At 34.2% G+C, this 20197-nt stretch overlaps 1 protein-coding gene across 2 annotated transcripts in view; it reads left to right on the top strand.

Annotated features, from left to right (window-relative positions):
* Positions 1 to 18778, top strand: part of LOC127731750 (alpha-(1,3)-fucosyltransferase 7-like) — a 637348-nt gene extending 618570 nt beyond the window's left edge. For both annotated transcript variants that reach the window (XM_052240592.1, XM_052240588.1), the window contains exons 2-3: positions 14605 to 15772; positions 18466 to 18778. In XM_052240592.1, the coding sequence (XP_052096552.1) occupies positions 14606 to 15772; positions 18466 to 18543 (1245 nt within the window). In that variant the 5' untranslated portion in view covers position 14605 and the 3' untranslated portion in view covers positions 18544 to 18778. The remainder of the gene's footprint in view (positions 1 to 14604; positions 15773 to 18465) is intronic.
* Positions 18779 to 20197: the final 1419 nt, after the last annotated feature.

A 20197-nucleotide genomic window follows, 5' to 3' on the forward strand; every position in this document is an offset into this window, starting at 1 on the left:
TAGACTTTTAACATTCAGCGCGTGACTTTACATCCTCAGGGCTGATATTGAAATCTTCAGAGCTAGACTTAAATTCTTCAGCGCTGGACTTAACATCTTCAGCGAAAGACTTTAAATCTACAACACTAGACTTTACATCTTCAGCGTAAGACCTAAAACAAAAACAAAAAACTATTGACACAGAGAAAAGTCTCACCCATTGGCAGGAATTCGAATCAACTCAATTCAAAGTCGCTGGACTATGACCTAGGGGACAGATCCTCGTAATAATCGTCAAACTAATATAAACTGATAGCAATGTGACTTTAGAGAAATTATCATTGATCTATCACAAGTAGTTCGTATCAAACTAACTTCAGCAGACAACTTAACGTTGAAAATTGCTTAGTATTTGAAAGACGCTGGATCATGACCTAGGGAGCAGGGCGTCAAATTGATATGTACTGATAGTATTGCAATTTTTTAGAAAATGTCAGTGATCTATCACAAGAAGTTCCTATCAAATTAACTAAATCAGAAATCTAATATTGAAAAATTGCTTATTAATTGAAAGTTGCCGGACTTTGTCCTAGGAGACAGGGCCTCGCAATAGCTGCCAAACTGATCTACACTGATAGTAATGCAACTCTATATAAAATATCGTTGATCTATCACAAGTAGTTCCTATCAAACTGAATTAAGCAGAAACCGCCGTCGCCGCTAAGGCCACAGGAAAAGCAACACATATATTTCTCTTTCCGCGACTCACATCGCAGGCGCGAAAAAAACTCTTAATTACCTGTACGAGACCAACAAGACTCTTTAAAATATAAACGGAAGGGATGTGTTCCGATAACAAAGTTTTGCGCCCAGTAGATTGGGAAAAAAAAACAGTAAGCACAATTTAATCTATGCCATCACATAGCTTTTTTTTTATGCGAAATGTCGAAAGTTTTTTTTTTTAATTTTCATACGGTGTTAATGTCTTGCACACCTAACCATGCAATTAGCCTTCTGTGGTGTATTTGTGCTTTTTTTTCTGCATGGAAATCTAGATTGAGTAAACGTGCTAGTAATAGTGAATTGATTTTATAGAAACTCTCGTAGACATTTCCCCATAGCGAATGCAGATATTGGGTAACAGTAGTGTAAAAGTCAATAATATTTTAGTGCCTGTATAGTCAGTATTTCATCAAATATTTAATATATTTAGGCAAAGTAAAAATATGACTTTTCCATTATATAAGCTTCTATATATATGGTACCGAACTATTTTATCAGACAAAAATAATTCCCTGCTTTATTGTAAAATACAACAATGGTAATCTGCCCTTGGTCCCGCTTTCCGTAATAAAAAATGATCTCAAACAGTGGTATATTCTATTTTTCTTTACTTCTAATATATCATAGCAAGTATGTTAGATTGCATACTTGCATCAATTTAAACATATTATATTTATAATCGTTATGCAAAATTATACGAGTTTAACAAACAATCCTTGTTATTTTAAAGAGATTCTTGCTTATTTTTTCCGATTGAACACATTAAATTGGACTTGCAATTTACATGAAATTATTCCATTCCTACAAGTTATTCTTATATTTAGTTCATCTAGATAATATGTTTAAAGATGTATTGGTGGTCACTTTGTCATTGTCATTGAGAACCATTGTAAACTTTTAAAAGCCCCCATCACATACACGAATTTTTCTTACGAGTCCTTACGAATTGCCAACTCGTAGTCAGTCGCAAGCATCCGCAAATATGTCGCTGGAATCAGTAAATAACTCTGTAGAACTCGCAACAACTCGCAGACACTCTTAATGAACCTGAAAGGATTGTCCACGGATTGATTTTTCCGTATTTAACCCGTAACAGTCCATACGTATCGTAAACCGCTTGCAGCAACACGTAACCATCCGTAGACTGCTTGCAAAAGTCCGTGAATGACTCGTAACATTTTTGTTTCCGATTTGTTATGGGTATTTACGATTTGTTTACGAATTATTGCTGTATTATTACGGGTGCTTACGTGTTGCTTATTATTTCATTTGGGTCGTATTACGATAGCCTTACGGATTGTTACGAGTTATTACGAGCACTTTACGCGTAGTGAAGAGTACTTTACGAATAGATACGTATACTTAACGTATTCTCATGTACTGTTTACGATTTGGAGTAAGGTATAAAAGCTTCAAAATCGTACGGACTCGTAAATCATACATGCCAACCTCTAAAACCTTCCAAGTGGGAGATCTCCCCCTTAGCTATGACAGCTGAGGGGAGATTTTTCTCATACGACATTTTAAAGTTAAATATATGACTTGTTTATTTATTCATCTACAAAACACCTATAAGAGTTAAAAGATATACTTTATTTCTCCAATTCATGGTTATAATTTATACAAGGTGTGTGTGTGCGTGTTTTTTTTTTTTTTTTTTTTGGGGGGGCCTTTTTCAATACCTCCGAGTCCCATAACTCATAACATTCCATATTTTGATTTTGTTGCGAGACCCACACTTAGCATGCTTTCAAAAGTTGTACAGATCACCAAAAGAAACCGAAAAGTTGATTGAACATGATGTGCAAAATGACGATTCATTGCCAGGTGTCAGTGAATTTGGTCGTAAAAATTAAAAATCTTTCATTCAGACTGCTTGACATTTCGATTTTGCAGTTATCTATTTCTTCTTTTTTACACTGCCGATTGGTCCAGAATTACGAACAAGAGTCATTCCGGGTTAAAATATCAGAAAGCGGAAGATTCTCTACTCCCGCGCGGGAGCGGACCGTCAAGCGGGAGATTTCTGAAATTTCGCCGTTTGAGCGGGAGTCTCCCGCTAAAAACGGGAGGGTTGGCAGGTATGTCGTAAATACTCGTAACTAGCTCGTAACTATTCGTATTGATCAACGCGTAAACAGGTCGTAACTAACACGTGAAAGCTTGGATGAATAGAAACATTTCGTAATATACACGTGGTCACAATCATCATCAGGGTGTATTATGTAAATGATTTTCCCACCAATTTAGGAACGAATTAAAATTGTTTTCCATAACTTGGTCTGATACTGCTAGTACCTCCGATTAGTTGATTTTTATGCAATTTAAATCTAAACCAATTAAACGGAATGCTCTTCACACTGCCAAGTATTCAAATATTATGTTGATTTCTGTTAGTGTCAACAAGATCTAGGAGAACGATCATGTTTTCTTTTTTTCTGACTGTTAACACTAAATCCATTGGGTGTTGGATATGTACTGATTGACGTTTTAGTCTTAGATACGTAGTAATTTTTTTGTTAGTTGTTATTGGCTTTGAACTAGCTGTCAGTAACTGCGAGTACTCCCAGATCTGTAATTGGTGTCTGTTTTCTTCTTAGGGATTATGAATGGATATATACCTTGTTACATCCTATCTGTGTTTTTGTTTATATTTTTCTTTGTATCGATCTGATGAGTTAAGCCTTTTTTCAAATGGTTTTTATAGTGTGTTTTTATGTTGTTTTGCTACACCACTGTCCCAGGTTAGAGGAAGGGTTAGGCACTCACAAAAATGTTTATACCCACCACATTCTTTATGTGCCTGTCCCATGTCAAGAGCCTGTAGTTCAGTGGTTGTCGTTGGTTCATGTCTGTCATTTGTTTTTCGTTAATTGTTTTGTTAAAAAAAAAAGCTTGACTTCAAAAAGTGCGGTTTGACTTTTAACGATGATCTCAGCAGGGGCGAATCCAGCCATTTTCAAAAGGAGGGTTCCTAACTCAGGATAAGGAGGGAGGCGGGGGGGGGGGGGGGGGGGGGTGTGGGGCGGTCCAACAATATGTCCCCATTTAAATGAATTTAACTTTATTGATTTCATTTGTTGTCCATCAATGGATAAATAAATTAAATTCTTGGATATGCTGAATCGAACCGTGTGTTCTGATTTTTTATATTGGACAATAATAAGTGAAAGTTCAATTTCAAATTTTTCAATTTTTGACCACATTCATTCTGTGTCAGAGACCTATGTTGTGTCAAATATTTAATCACAATCCAAATTCAGAGCTGTATCAATCCTGAATGTAGTGTCCCTACTTGCCCTAACTGTTCATGGTTCAACCTCTGCAGTCCTATCCAGCTTTGCAAAATTGAGCGTTTTATATTAGTTAGCAAGACAGATAGTACTGTAAATTCGTGTTTCTCATGTAGATATAATTCTTATTATGCTTATCTTTTTTGTGATAATCAGTCAGATAACGCTGTATCTATGAATTATTCATGTATACATCGTATTTTATTGTTATCTTTTTGTTGTAAATATTTGATAAAGTTTTTTTTTTAGCTGAAAATATGCCTCGTCTAAAGAGAAAGGCTGCTAGTCAAACGCTCTCATCAGATAGACTGAGAAAAAAGAAGCAGAACTGTAATGTATGTTACTGTTTTATCCTTGTAATGTCAAAGTGTCAAAGTTTCATTTTTATACGCCCGTTTAAGGGACGTATTATTGTATACCGGTGTCCGTCCGCCGTCAACATGTCGGACATTAACTTAAAAACGCTTTACCCAAGTTGCATAAAACTTTGGTGAATTGTATATATCTATTGACTTGAGCTCCTTTTCGTTTTTCATAAATTTTAGATTTTACTTTTCCGAGAAATGGGGTTTTATTCATTAAAACAAGGGGGGTTTTCTAGTTTTTGGACAATAACTCTAAACTGCTTTCTCTAATATACAAGAAACTTTGGTCGATTGTTTTTATCTATTGACATGAGCTCCCTTATGATTTTTATAAATTTTAGATTTTACGTTTCCGAGTTATCGGGTCTTATTCATTAAAAAAAAGGTGGATTTTCCAGTTTTTGGCCAATAACTCAAAAATGCTTTCGGCAGTGCTCATGAAACTTTGGTGAATTGTTTATATCTATTGATGTAAGCTCCCTTTAGATTTTTAGAAATTTTAGATTTTATGTTTCCGAGTTGTGGGGTTTTATTCATTAACAAAAGGGGGATTTTCCAATTTTCGGACAATACCTTTCAAGTGCTTTGAGAAGTTTTCATTTAATTTTGATGTCTGGTTTATATCTATTAGGATAACCTCCAGTTAAAATTTCATAAATTTCAGCTATGGCATTGAGAAGTTATTTAACTTTATTCTTAGAAAACATGACGGGCGTATCATGCATCTGTTTATTAGTAGATGTGTTTCAAATAATCACATTTATATAGCCATAAGCAAGATACATTTAATTTTCAGCTGAACAAAGTTCAACAATTACAACAATACACAACAATGTTTCATGCCCAAAATCTTTGCCTTTATATTTCTGGATATAGAATTTTGTTCCATTTGATTTTGTTTAGAATTCAAAGTAATTTTGCAGGTTTCCAATCAAATTGAATGTTATAGCAGTATATTGAATTTTTAGGTGACTAACATGACTATAGAATGCAAAATACTTATTTTTTTAGACATCCGTTGTTGATGGAGAAGTTCCTGAAATGTCTACACAATTATCCAACGTTGCTTCTTCAAATGTGATCCCTTTAAAAGAAAAAAAATACAAACACTCAAACATAAAGGAAGGTTAATAATACATGTGCCTCTGTAACCTTTGTACCTGCATGGTTTTATGAGAATAAACTATCTATCTAACCTCTGACCAATTTAGGATTACCAGAATCTCTAGACAGCAAGGCACAGTAAAACAATCATATATATTTCTATAAGACATTCAATTTAGAAATGTTGTCATATGAAAACCAATATAATTTTGCAGACATTACCATGGTGGAAAGCTTCAGAAAAAAAACAATTTGATGTTGTTTCAAAATTTTTAAAGTTACTTTGATGGCTTCCATTCAAATCGAATGTTCAACATTGAAATGTAATGATAATGCATTAAAAGGGCACTATCTGTCGAATTCATGTTCACCGATTTGACTCAAATTCTCATATTTGATCTAAAACAATATAAAACATGTATCCAGTTTATAAAAAGTCTAAAATAAACAATATACCGGACATGGGCTCGATAACATGTAGCTTCGTTTTTTGTGTATTTTAGTCTAGATGCCATCTAATTAGCTGTCGAGTTGACCCCCGAACACCTCCGATTGCCATATAAGCGATATAAACATAAATATAGATATAAATAGATATCAGTCTCCTGCATTTGGATTTTTCTAGGTCTGTTTAATTTCATATTATAGATTAAAAATATATGTAAATCATCGTTTTTACTTGTATAAGAATGATTTTTTGTGGATCGAATCAGCCAATCAAATGATTTACCTTTGTTTCTCTTTCAATGTTAGCATTCTTTTCATTTAAATAATTAAACATGCACAAAGCATGTGGTATCCATCTCTAGCTAATGGGTTAAAATTGAAGTTCACATAAATACGGATTCAATGAGGTCGAATTATTCACTTGATAGTGAATAATTCATCACCAATGTTTCTTAGATTTGTTTGACAAAATTGAACCATACTGGCTGCTAAAAGAAATATATTATTTCACTTTTTCACTTTCATTATTGATTGAACAAAAAAAAAATCATATTTCATATTTTTTATATATCCCGTAGCTTGTGCCCCTTTAAAATTCAGTAGAATGCACAATACATTTTTTTTTTAATTTACATTTTTAGAAATCCATTTATACAGAAAATATTTCTCCTGATGATGATGATGGAACTGGTGCTGCATTTGTAAACATTTGAAGTGCTGTTGAAGGAGCTGGTCCTGAAATGTTAATGGCTGCCCAATTACAGAAAGAATTTAATTTGCAAATGTCTAAAAGTAAGAAAGGGGAACACTAACTGAAAGTGAACTACAGAACCAAAGAATAAAAGATAAAGAAAGCAAAAGAAAGAAGCGAAAAGGAATGACAGAAATGTTGAAGCTACAATAAAAGGCTAAACATAAACTTCATCAACAGAAAACACGTAATAAACTGACTGAGAAACAGAAAAATGAAAAAAAAACAAGGAAATAGGTTACAAAAACTAAATTATACAAGTAAAATGTCTGATCAACAAAATAAATACCAAAGAGAACTTAATAAAACACAACATAGAGACAAAAGAAGTCAAATGATGGAGGATGAACAAAATAAGAGAAGACATTGTGACAAAACTCAACATAGAGACAAAAGAAGTGAAATGACAGAGGAAGAAAAATATTTACTTCAACAACTTCACTATTACAAAACAAAATAAACGACAGGAGAAAAGAACAACACTGAATGACTTATATGCATCTTAAGAGCAAGATTTATCTTCCACGCATGATGCTTGTTTATTGGTGTGGCTAATTTTTTTTGTAGACATTTCATTCTTAAATTGGAAATTTATGACCATACGTTTACCTTGACTTGTGTTATCTTTAAAGTGGATTTTAATCTTACATGGAGGACGATTTCAATTTCACAATTCGATTACAATTGAAGTAGTGTAAATTATTGATTATGAAAATGTCGGTGATCAGACAAAACAAATTGAAAAAAGTTGAATTTATAATGTGAATGTTAGCGATCAGCTTTCAGATGAAACAAATGGAATATAAGCTGTGAAATCAATCATTCAGGTATGATAACTAATTGTTGATATATCACCAGTGTTTTAGAATGGTTCATGTTATATGAATGTAACTGAAACTGGTAAAGACACTAATAATGTGTTAATCTATTGATTTACACCAAGATGTCGTTAAATTTGATACCCTCCATATTTCATACTTTTCTCTAACATATGATCAAATCGCTATTATATCAATTGTGATTTATAAATAAAATAATTGCAGCTATAAATGAGAAAAAAAATTGGATAAAAAAATATTTTTAAGCAGATTTTAGTTTTTACTTACTCTTTTAAAATATTTATGAGTGTTCATTTTTATTACAGATATCTTCAAAATGAAGAAAAAGCAGTATGACCCAAATGCTTTGAAATATGCCTATGATGCTGTCCAAAATGGAATGTCTGTTTACCAGGCTGCAAAAAACTATGGTATTCCAGAAAGCACACTTAGAGATAGGACACTTGGTTTGGTTTCTGTGGATGGAAGATGCTCAAATTACCTGTTTGATGAGGGTGCAGAGACAAAAATGGTGGACCACATTGCACATATGGCCAGCATTAATTATGGTTATTCTAGAATTGATGATATATATTTTGCAACTGATTTAGCTGTGTTTATGGGCAAAAGAAAACTTCAGGAGGATATATTAAGTAATAAATGGTACTACTCCTTTATGAAAAGATGGCCAAATTTTACTATTAGTAAACCACAGAAATTGTCCATGCAGAGAGCTAGATGTGCATCAAAGGAGACACTCTCCAACTTCTACAAAGAGCTGGGCACTATTATGACCCAAACCAATCTCCTTGATCAGCCACAAAAAATCTTCAATATTGATGAGAGTGCTCTGCAAACTGAACATAACCCAAATAAAATAGTTCACGACATTGTTGTTAAGCCCCAGTCTGTCACATCTCCAAGGTCTTCAAATGTAACTATAATTGGCGCTGGCAATGCTATTGGTAATAATGTTCCACCCTATTACGTATTTCCAGGTGTAAAATTTGACAGGGCTCTTCTACTTGATGGGACTCCGCCTGGTGCTGATGTCCAATGCTCTAAGACTGGATGGTCAAACAGTGACATATTCAAAACTTACCTTGAAAAGCACTTCCTCAAGTATGTAGCTCATGATATCTCTGGCACTCCTCTACTGATATTGTTTGATGGCCACCGCTCCAATGTGAGTTTAACTTTACAAGATTGGGCTGAATCTAAGAACATCATCCTTTTCATACTTCCACCACACTGTAGCCACATTTTGCAGCCACTAGATATAGGGTGCTTTGGACCACTAAAGGCTTGTTACAACAGGGAGGCACAGTTGTTTATGCGTAGAAACCCTGGATGTAAAATCACAAAGTTTGATATTGGACAGATGTCATGTTCACCATACCAGAAAGGTCTCTCAGCACAGACTCTGACATCATCTTTCAAGAAAAGTGGAATATATCCTTTTAACCCAAAAGCCGTTGACACTACTGAACTTGCTCCAGCTACTATTTACCACAAAGCAACATCTGATGAAGCATCTGAATCTACAATGAACCATAGCCATATTTCCCAAGATGATGAAAACACTTTTAATCAGCCTGATCAATTAAGAAACGTTCCCTCTCATGAAATAAGCAATACTGCCACTCTGACAATACAACAATTTGAAGTTTCAATATCAGCTCCAAAAGAACATGATATTTTATCAGATCACGATGAATCAAACAGTCAACCCTTGCTAGTTCCCTTTGAAAGCATACACCCTAACATTCAAATATATACTGCAGAACCTATAATTGAACTGAACACATCAAACAACTCTTCAAACATAAACACAGTAAACAGTTCTCCATCCGGATTCCTGCTAAAAAGGTCTGTTGTCTCAGTTGAAAAGACAGAAAAGAAAATGAACCACTTTACCATAACAGGAAATTTAGGAAAAAAGAACAACATGGATCATCTGAATCAGTCAAAAAAGAAAGTAGTATTTAAACCACCCTATAAGAAATCAGAGTCAATGGCAGTTGAAAATGTAACTACATGTAAACAACAAAACAAAACAAGAAAAGATACTAAAAAGATGGCACCCTTAAAAAGAAAAAGTTCAACTGAGAGGGTTAAAACTGAAATTATCAGAGAATGATGTTAATGCAGGTCTTGGTACATCTGGTTTGAACAAAGATAAAGGAGGACCCATATGTCTTGATAATTCACTAAGTGACAGTGATCTGACCGATGATGATGACTGTGAAACTTGCTGCGTTTGTACCAAGAAATCTCCCTCAGAGATTCGACAATTAGCAGGAATTGTTTTTGTAAAATGGGCACACTGTGACAATGATAACTGTCGTCACTGGACACATCTCCAATTCTATAGTGATGTTAAGGTTTTGAGGAGAGGGGATACATTCTTTTGTCACCACTGTAAAGCACAGTGAACCGTTACACAGAACACTATTCCAAGAACTGTTATTCTGATTTCAAACACACAAACAATAGTTTTAGAACTTTTAATAATCATGTAATTATTCATGTATTCCGTTAAAGTAATTTTTCAAATAGTGAAAATTTGTGAAATCATTTTTCCCCTATTGACATCAAAATAAAATTATTTTAAATATTTTCACAAAAGAAGTAAAAAAAAAAATAACAAAATAAAACTTTTTTATTGCATCTTTAAAAAAAATTCTTGCACATTTGAATTTTTCAAAACTTTTCATCTTGTCAAATATAAATTGTCCTAAATAAAATAATGTTTTACTGATCTGTACTTATTTACTAGAATATTAGCGTTATTTGATGTACAAAATAGGGTGCATTAGTGTTCCTAGTTGTCCTCCATACTATAGTTTACCTTTGCACCGGAAAGAGGTTAATAAGAAAAACAATGGCGGATGATGATCGCCGATTTTCAATCATTTATTAAACTTATGAAACTAGACAAATGGGTAACATATTATGCATCATTGAAGAGCTAAATATCTGAATTTTAATTATTTGAATCATATTTGTTCCGTCTAGTTCGACAGGCAGTTGGATATGAAGATTAACATTTTGACCACCGGAATGGGGTTCACCCAGTATACGACAGATTTGTGTATGTTGTGCCATCTGTACTATTATTTGTCTGTTTGTCTTTTTATTTTTGGCCATGGCGTTGTCAGTTTGATTTCGGTCTATGAGTTTGGCTGTCCCTCTGGTATCTTTCGTCCCTCTCTTAGGAAGTTGTATTTCACGTCCTGATTCCATATTTTCGCGGTGATTACCTTGTTAGACTATAAACTCAAATAAAACTCTTCTAATGATCTACTAATAAATTTAAAGTCAAAACCCATCTTTATTGATGAAGATCAATCCATGAGGACCATGTTTACAAACAATATCAACAGTACGGGAATTTCCCTTATGTGATCCATGGTTGCCGATTGGTAAACAATATGTAACAAGCTCTGTCATTGGTCAGTCGGAAGTATAAAAGCAAAAGCAACAACAGAACCGGGGGAGTGTTGGTTTGACTAAGAATGGGAAGTGACAAACTTTAATAGAAGCTGGAATATGTCTGAGAAATACAGACAGGCGTTGAAAGTTAACTTTGTTTTAATTTAAGATTGTCGGTGCCGGTGATGGTGCTAAATACGGTTGTGTGTGACGGTGACGTTGCTAAATACGGTTGTCGGTACCGGTGACGGTGACGGTGCTATTGAAGTGATATTGAAGGTGCACATTAAGTGCTCTGTTGGCGGTTCCGACATGATTAATATGTCATTTAATTTGTTATACTAAGTTGTTGTCTTCTGTAATGTAGTAGGGTGTAATATCCTTAAATTGAGATTATAGAAAGATGCTAAATAAGTGACAACCTTGTTACTTGACTGTTGAATTATAGACTAGTTTTGTTTGTATATGTAAGACCAACCATTACTGGGGACCTGGCCAGACCAGTGAGAGAGCCGGCAAGACCCATTCTCTCCGTCGAGGATTATTTTTGATATTAATAAAATATGAAACTTTATTTTATTCAGATATTTTATTTCACAACTGAGAATATATATATAAACACAAGTATACGTTTTCCCTTTCTGTAACGTGTTTTGGTCCGACGGTAAACAGTGGACGTCAAACCTTACACTTTATAGATAATTTTACTCTCTTTTTCTTTGTGACTCTGTGTTCTCTGGTGGCCGACTCTAGCACCAGGGGGGCAGCGTTTCAATTTTAAATTATTGAAAACTATCATTCTGCTTTGAAAATGATATAAGTGGTGTAAACTAGATACACCCATTCATGCTAACACCCTCAATTTGTATCAATTCGTGTGCACAAAAAAAAAACACAAATTTTGCAGCCTTATCTGAACTTCGTCGGTTTCCACTGTACTTTGACTTAGTCAAATCTATTTTGAATTGTTGGCTTATCCTAGAAAATTAAGACTCATTTCCTTTATTACAAGATGCATACCAGCATTCAAAAACTTTATTTTCTCAGCATAAATTGTCATGGTATTGCTCTCTCCAACAAATTTTAAAAACTCTTCCTGGGTTTGCAAACCTAAATGATGGGAAAAATATTTCAAAAAATACTATCAGGAAAATATTGAAAGAGACGTGTATAAAAATTTGGAAGGATCAACTGACCAAGAATTCAGAAGGGAAGCTCCGCACTTACGTAAAATTTAAGAGTCATTATTGTTTCGAAAAGTATCTAAATATCATGAACAGTTTTGAGCTTAGATCATTAACAAAATTTAGGGTGTCGTCTCACCATTTGCAGATTGAAATAGGACGATACCAGGGTACTCCTCCACACCTAAGACTATGTCAGCAGTGTAACTCTGGTAATATTGAAGATGAAGTTCATTTTCTCTTTTATTGCACAAAATATAACGAAGACAGACACAATTTATATCACATTATTTCGGAATCCTGTCCCAATTTCATTAACTTAAATTCTCAAGATAAATTGCTATGGCTGCTGTCTCGCATTTATTAAAAGAGTTGTGTATATTCCTGGTTAAACACTACAAATAGCAGATTCATATGACATGTTTCGCATAATTAGCAATTGTTGTTATTTAAAAAAACTTTTTGTTAATTGACCGGATTCAGTTTCTCTTTTTTTTTGTTCATCTGCTTCTGACACGGGGAGGATGGCTGTTATTGCCTATCGCAATCCAACAGTATATCCTAGAGCACCGTCCCTTGGTGTCTCCTGCAGATGAACAAATTTCCATCTTTATAGATAATATTTTTTATTGTTCATCTGCTTTTGACACGAGGAAGATTGCTGTTGCAGCTATTGTATACAACAGTATATCCATCATCATAGTCCCTTGGTGTCTCCAGCAGATGAACAAACTATATATCTTAGTTTTATAAATCTTGAACGATAATTGTGCTGATGTGAACACGAGGTGCACTGCTGGACATAGAAATAATAATAATAATAATAATAATAATAATAATAATAAAATACTCAAGAGTACTTTTAATGTATTTTTGTTATTAGTGCTATTTTCATTTGTCTATTCAAATATCTGTCACGTTATATACTGTACAATGTCTCATGTTTGTTTCTTATATTATCATACTTTTAATTGTAAATGCCCCATGTAGGACCCTGATTGGAATAATGAAATATTTGATTTCTAATATCTAATACATAAACGTTATCAAGAAATATAGTTTTACACTTAATATTTTCCCATCAGATTGATTTCTAGCTTTTCAAATAATGTCTACGTATCTAAATAGAAGTGTTAAATATAAATGACAGAAAAATACACGCAATTAAGATATCATTCCAAATCCATATAACTATATAACATATTCTGAAAGTATTACTGCATCTGCATAATGACGCCCCTCAGATATGTGACTGGCGATAGCTTCTACTGTGACAGACGACAGTTGTTAGTGTGACAGGCGATATCTTCTGCTGTGACAGGCTACAACTTATACTGTGACAGGCTATAGCATCTACTGTGACAGGCGATAACTTCTACTGTGCAGGCGATAGCATTTACTGTGACAGGCGATATACTCTACTGGGACAGGCAAAAGCTTCTACTGTGACTGGCGATAAGTTCTAATATGACATGCGATAGCTTCTACTGTGACTGTCGATAGATTCAACTGTGACAGGCGATAGATTCTACTGTGACAGGCGATAGATTCTACTGTGACAGGCGATAGATTCAATCGTCAGGCTATAGCCTCTACTGCGACAGGTGATATACTCTACTGTGACAGGCGATATTTTCTAGTGTGACTGGCAATAACTCCTAATGTAACAGGCGATATCGTTTATTGTGACAGGCGATAACCTCTACTGTAAAAGGCAATATCTTCTATTGTGACTAGCGATAGCTTCTACTGTATCAGGCGATAGCCTCTACTGTGACAGACGATATCATATACTGTGACAGGCGGTATACTCCTAATGTGACAGGCGATAGCTACTACTGTGACTGGCAATAACTTCTACTGTGACAGGCGATTTCTTCTACTGTGACAGGTGATAGATTCAACTGTTACAGGCGATAGCTTCTACTGTGACAGGCGATAATTTCTACTTACGTGAGGAAGTTAAGTGAAAATATAGAATTATTAGATAGGTGTCTACCATTTCAAAAAAATGTTTTCCTGTTAAATACTTTTTTATATCGATCGATATATCAACAAATATGCTATCTAATACTACAAAAATAATATTGTGACAAGCTACATGTTGCATGTACTTACGTTTTTCAATACAGTGTTAATGAAAAAGTAAGAAAGTTAAGAGAAATATAATGTATAAAAAATAAAAGAAAGTAGATCATAGCCATGGTTTTATTCTGTTTCAGAAAATGTTTCCCTATTTAACTAATTTTAATCTCGATGAGTAGATTAACTAAATATGCTATTTAATATCAAAAATATATATTCTTCTACAAGCGAAATCTAGTTTATACTTTTAAATTTTTCATTACAGTGTTAATGAAAAAGAGAGAAAGTTGAGAGAAAAAACAATGAATAAAAAAAACCAAGTGAAAGTAGATAACAGCGATGATTTTTTTTCTGTTACAGAATGCCATGTCCTCTTTTACAGAGAAGATACAAAACGAGATGGAAGTATGTGTATTACATTATCTTATCGATTACCATAACAGTTCTAGTGACAATGTACTATATGGATAACGACAAATCTCTCTGGCCAATTCCTCACTATGGACTATTATCCAACACATATCAACCGTATGTGAACATATTTCCAGACCGACAGTTCGGACCCGATAAAACAAATAAAGTTATACTGCTATGGACTAAGTACTTTGAAACATACGAATGGTTTCATACAATACCATTACATACACAACACTGTCCGAAGCAATGTATCATTACAAAGAATATAGAAGATTTATCACAAAGCGATGCAGTGCTATTTCATTTTACAGACAAAGATTTGTTTCTGAACGATTTACCTACTAACAGACTTCTTTCCCAGGTGTGGGCTTTATTCATAAATGAACCTAATGTTTTTGTGCAAGAGAGTTTCACACCATGGGCAAACGTATTTAACTGGACTATTTCATACAGGAGACATTCTACTGTGTTTTCACCATACGGGATGTATGAACCAATTCCGAATGAACTACTTCCGAATGTCTCGCGTATCAATCCAACAATATACCCAGCACAACACAGAGACAAGATGGCTTACACATTTGTAAGCCGTTGTGCCGATGATGCCGAGCGTTACAGACTAATCAATGAACTAAGTCAGCACATCAATGTCGATTATTACGGTGAATGTGGGAATTTGAAATGTGAAATAAAACATAATTCATGCTTACCTCCGAACACTTTGAGACGATACAGATTTCGTCTGGCTTTTGAAGATAGTAATTGTAGAGATTATGTTACAGAGAAATACTGGGATACTATTTCTAAAGGAATCATTCCAGTAGTCAATTGGAAAACAGCTCAACGACATGTACCTGTCCCTCCTCATTCATATATTAATGTTTATGATTTTCCAAATATAAAAAGTCTCGCCGAATATCTTACTCAAGTTAGTCGGAATAGTACGTTATTTCATAGTTATTTTAAATGGAGAGACCATTTTAAGATTTATACCTCGTTTTGGAATAGTTTTTGTAACTTTTGCACCGCTCTCTACGACAAAAGTATACCAGCTAAAGTGTATACGGATCTAGAGGGATGGCTGAGGGATGATTACTGCCAACGATTTACAGTAAGTGTATCATGTTGAGACCTGTTTTTGTGTCTTGCTTCTCCATCTTCCAGATCAATTCAATTAATATGGTTCGTGAAAGATAATACTAGTATCCAAGCTGTAGTTTGTTATCCTCCCTAACGATTGTTCATTTTGGGTTAGTAAATGATAACGAACACTAAATAATTTCCGGCAACTTCCAAGCAAGGACCGAAGCTCATAGACTCGGCGATCAGCAGGACTTCGGTTAAGTTCGGAGAGCCGACAACCTTGCTTCGGAAGTTGGATTTCCGGATGTCCCTTCCGTCATTGCCCTCGGTTTCAGATTCTATAAATAAAATTGAGAATGGCAATGGGGAATGTGTCAAAGAGACAACAACCCGACCAAAGAGCAGAAAACATTTATGCCTACCTCTCCGCATAACTACCTGATTCCTCGGCCCATAACAAATGTCAGCTGCTGACGGTAAAAGTCCGAAAGTAATTAAAATCCAAGTGAGAAAACAAGGACGGCTCTAGACAGAAGGCTTTTGCAAGCTGAGAAAACTGTCTACCTCATTCAGCGCGTGACTTCATCAGATTACTAAACGAATACTTTTAATCCCGGCTGAAAATAGACTCGCTATTTCAATTCAGTAACGCAGGCTAGCACGGGAGTGATCGCAGTTCCTGAAATATAGTCCAAAGCCAATACCAACTAATAAGAAAATCATGTATCTAAGAGTAAAATATTATTCAGAACTTTTGCAACTTCTTATGGTTTTAGTGTAAAGACGTCATTAACTGTCAGAGAGGAACCGATGGCCTTGTGCAATGCCAAAATATAGGTATCGACAGATTGTAGGACCGTAAATACACAAGTATATAACAATACTAATTAGTTGGGTTTTAATTTATTGGACGTGTTACGAAAGGGTATATACTTGACGTTCATGTTAACAAATAAGACGTTAAATGTGGGGACTGTGTCAAAACATTGATTTTCGATTTTATGTTGAAAAGCTATCCTACACACGTCTTAGCTCATTTAAATTATACTACTAAAAAAGTTTAGCAAAACAAATTCTGGCTAAAAATAAAGTAAAACAGAAAAGATTTATGTTTAAAGTTTGTGTTTGATCAATCTTCAATCATTTCAGACAGCTACACTGAGCGCAAATTTTGAGCCGGATTCAAAATTGAAAGTCTCAATTTTAACATTATATATATTTTATGGCACAAATGTAAATAACTTTTTTACCTTAAAACGAGGTACACATGTTCTATGTATAAATTATACATAATAACATAGTATGCAAAGTTTGAAAGCTCTAGATTCTGTCGAAGGAGCTTTACAAAATGTATACCCTTACCCGCTCGTCTGCACTTCCAACTGCCAAACCGCCCTCCCGCAAGGCCGACATTCCTCATATCAATTAATAAGACAGGGTTCCATTTGTGGAACGAATTCAAAAGATCTAGCCTCGAGTAAACCCCCCTTTACGTGCAAAGGTCAACCTCTATTGATTTGAAAGCGCAAAAGTTAAAAATAATATTTAGCTTTAATCTTTAGTGAGGACAGAGGATTTGTTTTTCTCAATCCTCCTCCTTTTATCTCGGCTTTCTCTCCTTTCTCCTGGATCCATTTCCTTCCTGTCATTCCCTTGCACCACTTTCAGTGTTTCAACATGGACAAAATATACGTAGACATCAGTACAATAGGTAGTCAAAACACATGCAAAATCCAACTGATACACAGGTGATTTAAATCTTTAAATCACTTTTGTGTTTTGATACGATATCCACATTTAAAGTCTAATTTGTCAACCTCAGCGTCAATTTGTCAACCTCAGCGTCAATTTGTCAACCTCAGCGTCGAGAATATACCTTTTTGTAACACGTCTATTGATAACAAAATAAATATTTATAATGATGAACACAATATTCAAAGGTCTATGAATAGGTAACCTTTTAGAATAAGTTTATTTAAAGAATCGATAAGTTTACCCGGATCGTATTTAAACTTACGGACTCGGAAAACTACAACACTAAAAAAAGTAGGATGTGCTATCCCGTTTGTAATAATGTTCATATTCAACTAATAGTACAGAATGTACAACGACCTTGACTATATTTTGGCGATTTAAATTACTTTTTGTTTGGTTGGTCCATATTTTAAAATAAAATTGCTTACAGAAGTAGAATTGATTAGTGAGAAATTTCATTCAAATGAATAAGTTTAAATGATTGAATCTTATGATGACATCAATTCAAATTTCTAAATTTTGTTAAATCAGGGAGGTAACTCAGATTATTAAGTTTCATAAAGGAATGTGCATTGAATTTTCCTATTTTGTTATGTAGCAATGTAACGAGTTTGGTGAACCTTCTTGTTTTTTTTTATTTTCTTACAGCAGATAATTAGAACAATCTTCGCATATATTTAAAATTTTATCATTTAGTTTTCTTTCTACTCACACAAAATTCCTTATTTCATGTACATTATCCAAGGTAACAAAACCTGAAATTCTGCATATTTTGTAACTTATAAAATGCCCGGTGACCCATACGTTTGATTATAATTTTGAAAAAAAAATTGCACGAAACTATATTTTGGCACAGTAGTCACTATGAAAAGATTTTTCGTTTTATTTCTTTGACTGAACATCTACCATGTGTTTTCCGTTATATTTTTTAACTAACCATCTACAATGTGTTTTTCTTTTTTTCAGTACCAGAATCAATATAGGAGGTTAATCAAGAGATTTTTGTTTGACGGGAATCTTGTTGATTTGCGAATATTTAATTAGACAATTACTCTGCGGAGGGATGGATTGGTAAATTTCAATTATTAGTGCTATATCATACAACATGTTCAAACGTAACCTGAATTCATTATTCTACAACTCAATCATACTACAGACCTGTCGAACACTGCTACATGCGATAACGTAAAATAAATTTTTTGCTATACAACTCAATCATATTACATACTTGTTGAATATTGCCACACGTAAAAACCCAAAAATAGATTCTAAAACTAAACATCTTTGAGTGTTCCTTCAGTTCAACGTTTGGAATACATAAAAGTGTACAATTATTTTGTAAAACAAGTAATTTCGTATTCAATGTATATCTATGTAAGATACCCAGCCCCGATATTCCGACACCCCATTGGTCCGACACCTCATTGGTCCGACAGCCCAATAGTCCGACACTCTATTGATTCGACACCCAATAGTTCGACATTCTATTAGCAAAAAAATGTATTTATTGTTATAATAGAAAGCCAAATAAAAGGTTGTTCAATATCAAGAAGAGGACACTGTCCTTCGTGGGAACAGGTGATGCGAGCTATGTCAGTGTATGAGTACTAAAGTAGCAGATTTTTATGACCACTATCTAAAAGCACAAAATACTTTTTTTAAAAGTCTTGGCGAATTGCTTAAATATCTCTAGATACAGTTTCTCAGAGATACAGGTTAAAAATGACGCAGTTAAAAAAAAAGGGAACTCATTGCAATAAAGCTTTGCTGTGTACACGATTATATGTGTAAATATGGCTTGAGTGAATAAGACGGTCACGTTTTTCTGGTATAACTCTAGCGATAAAAAGTAATGACGGTGCTGTAAGTCAACTTATACTTCTTATTAAATTATTTTTTTGAGAATGGGAGCTAAACTAATGCAGTATAATGCCATTAGTTGAATAAGATTTCCAGTTTAGTTTATATATATGGGCAACATTGTTTAAGAAAGAGCGAAATTAGAGCAAAACACGTGTGTTCTGTTGTAATTTTGCTCTTTTTCAAGTAGCGGGTAAACTGGTTCAATGATTATCTCCCTTCCAAATAATACACTTCAGTTTTGACGCGTTTGCCGCAGAGAGACTCGGTTAGCAGATCATTTTTTTTTATAATCAGGCATCAATATTTTTTTTTTGTTTTCTAGCAATGTGCAGTTTACCATCCATATCACTATACTGAAAAACCCTAAATTTAAAGGGATCTAAGTTGCCATTTTGAATAGCCTACCCTTCTGTAAATGAAAAACAATTAAAAATATTTCTATATGAGTGTATACCTTACAAAGGCACTCATTTCCTTCCTAAATGATTCTTCTATCAGAAGCATGCATTGATTTCCCGATCAACGACTACCTTACTCAGCTATCGTTTCAATCAGGTCAAAATTTTCAAATTTCCCAGCGAAAGCAACATAACTGGAATACATGTCGTTTTTCAACAACATAGACACAAGAGGAGATACATTTGTCATTACATCCAGTGGCAAATATTTCATGCATGTTCAGGATAAGAACAAATAAACAATAAATACAATAGGCCAGTCCAGTAATAGGGGTCGACCAGAATGAAAAGCGGTAATCTATTTGGAAGCAGAAATATTCACTGTAAATATAAAAATAAGATGATGTGGTATGATTGCCAATGAGACAACTCTCCAC

The sequence above is a fragment of the Mytilus californianus genome, unplaced genomic scaffold, assembly GCF_021869535.1.
Source record: "Mytilus californianus isolate M0D057914Y unplaced genomic scaffold, xbMytCali1.0.p SCAF_20, whole genome shotgun sequence".
Taxonomy (NCBI): domain Eukaryota; kingdom Metazoa; phylum Mollusca; class Bivalvia; order Mytilida; family Mytilidae; genus Mytilus; species Mytilus californianus.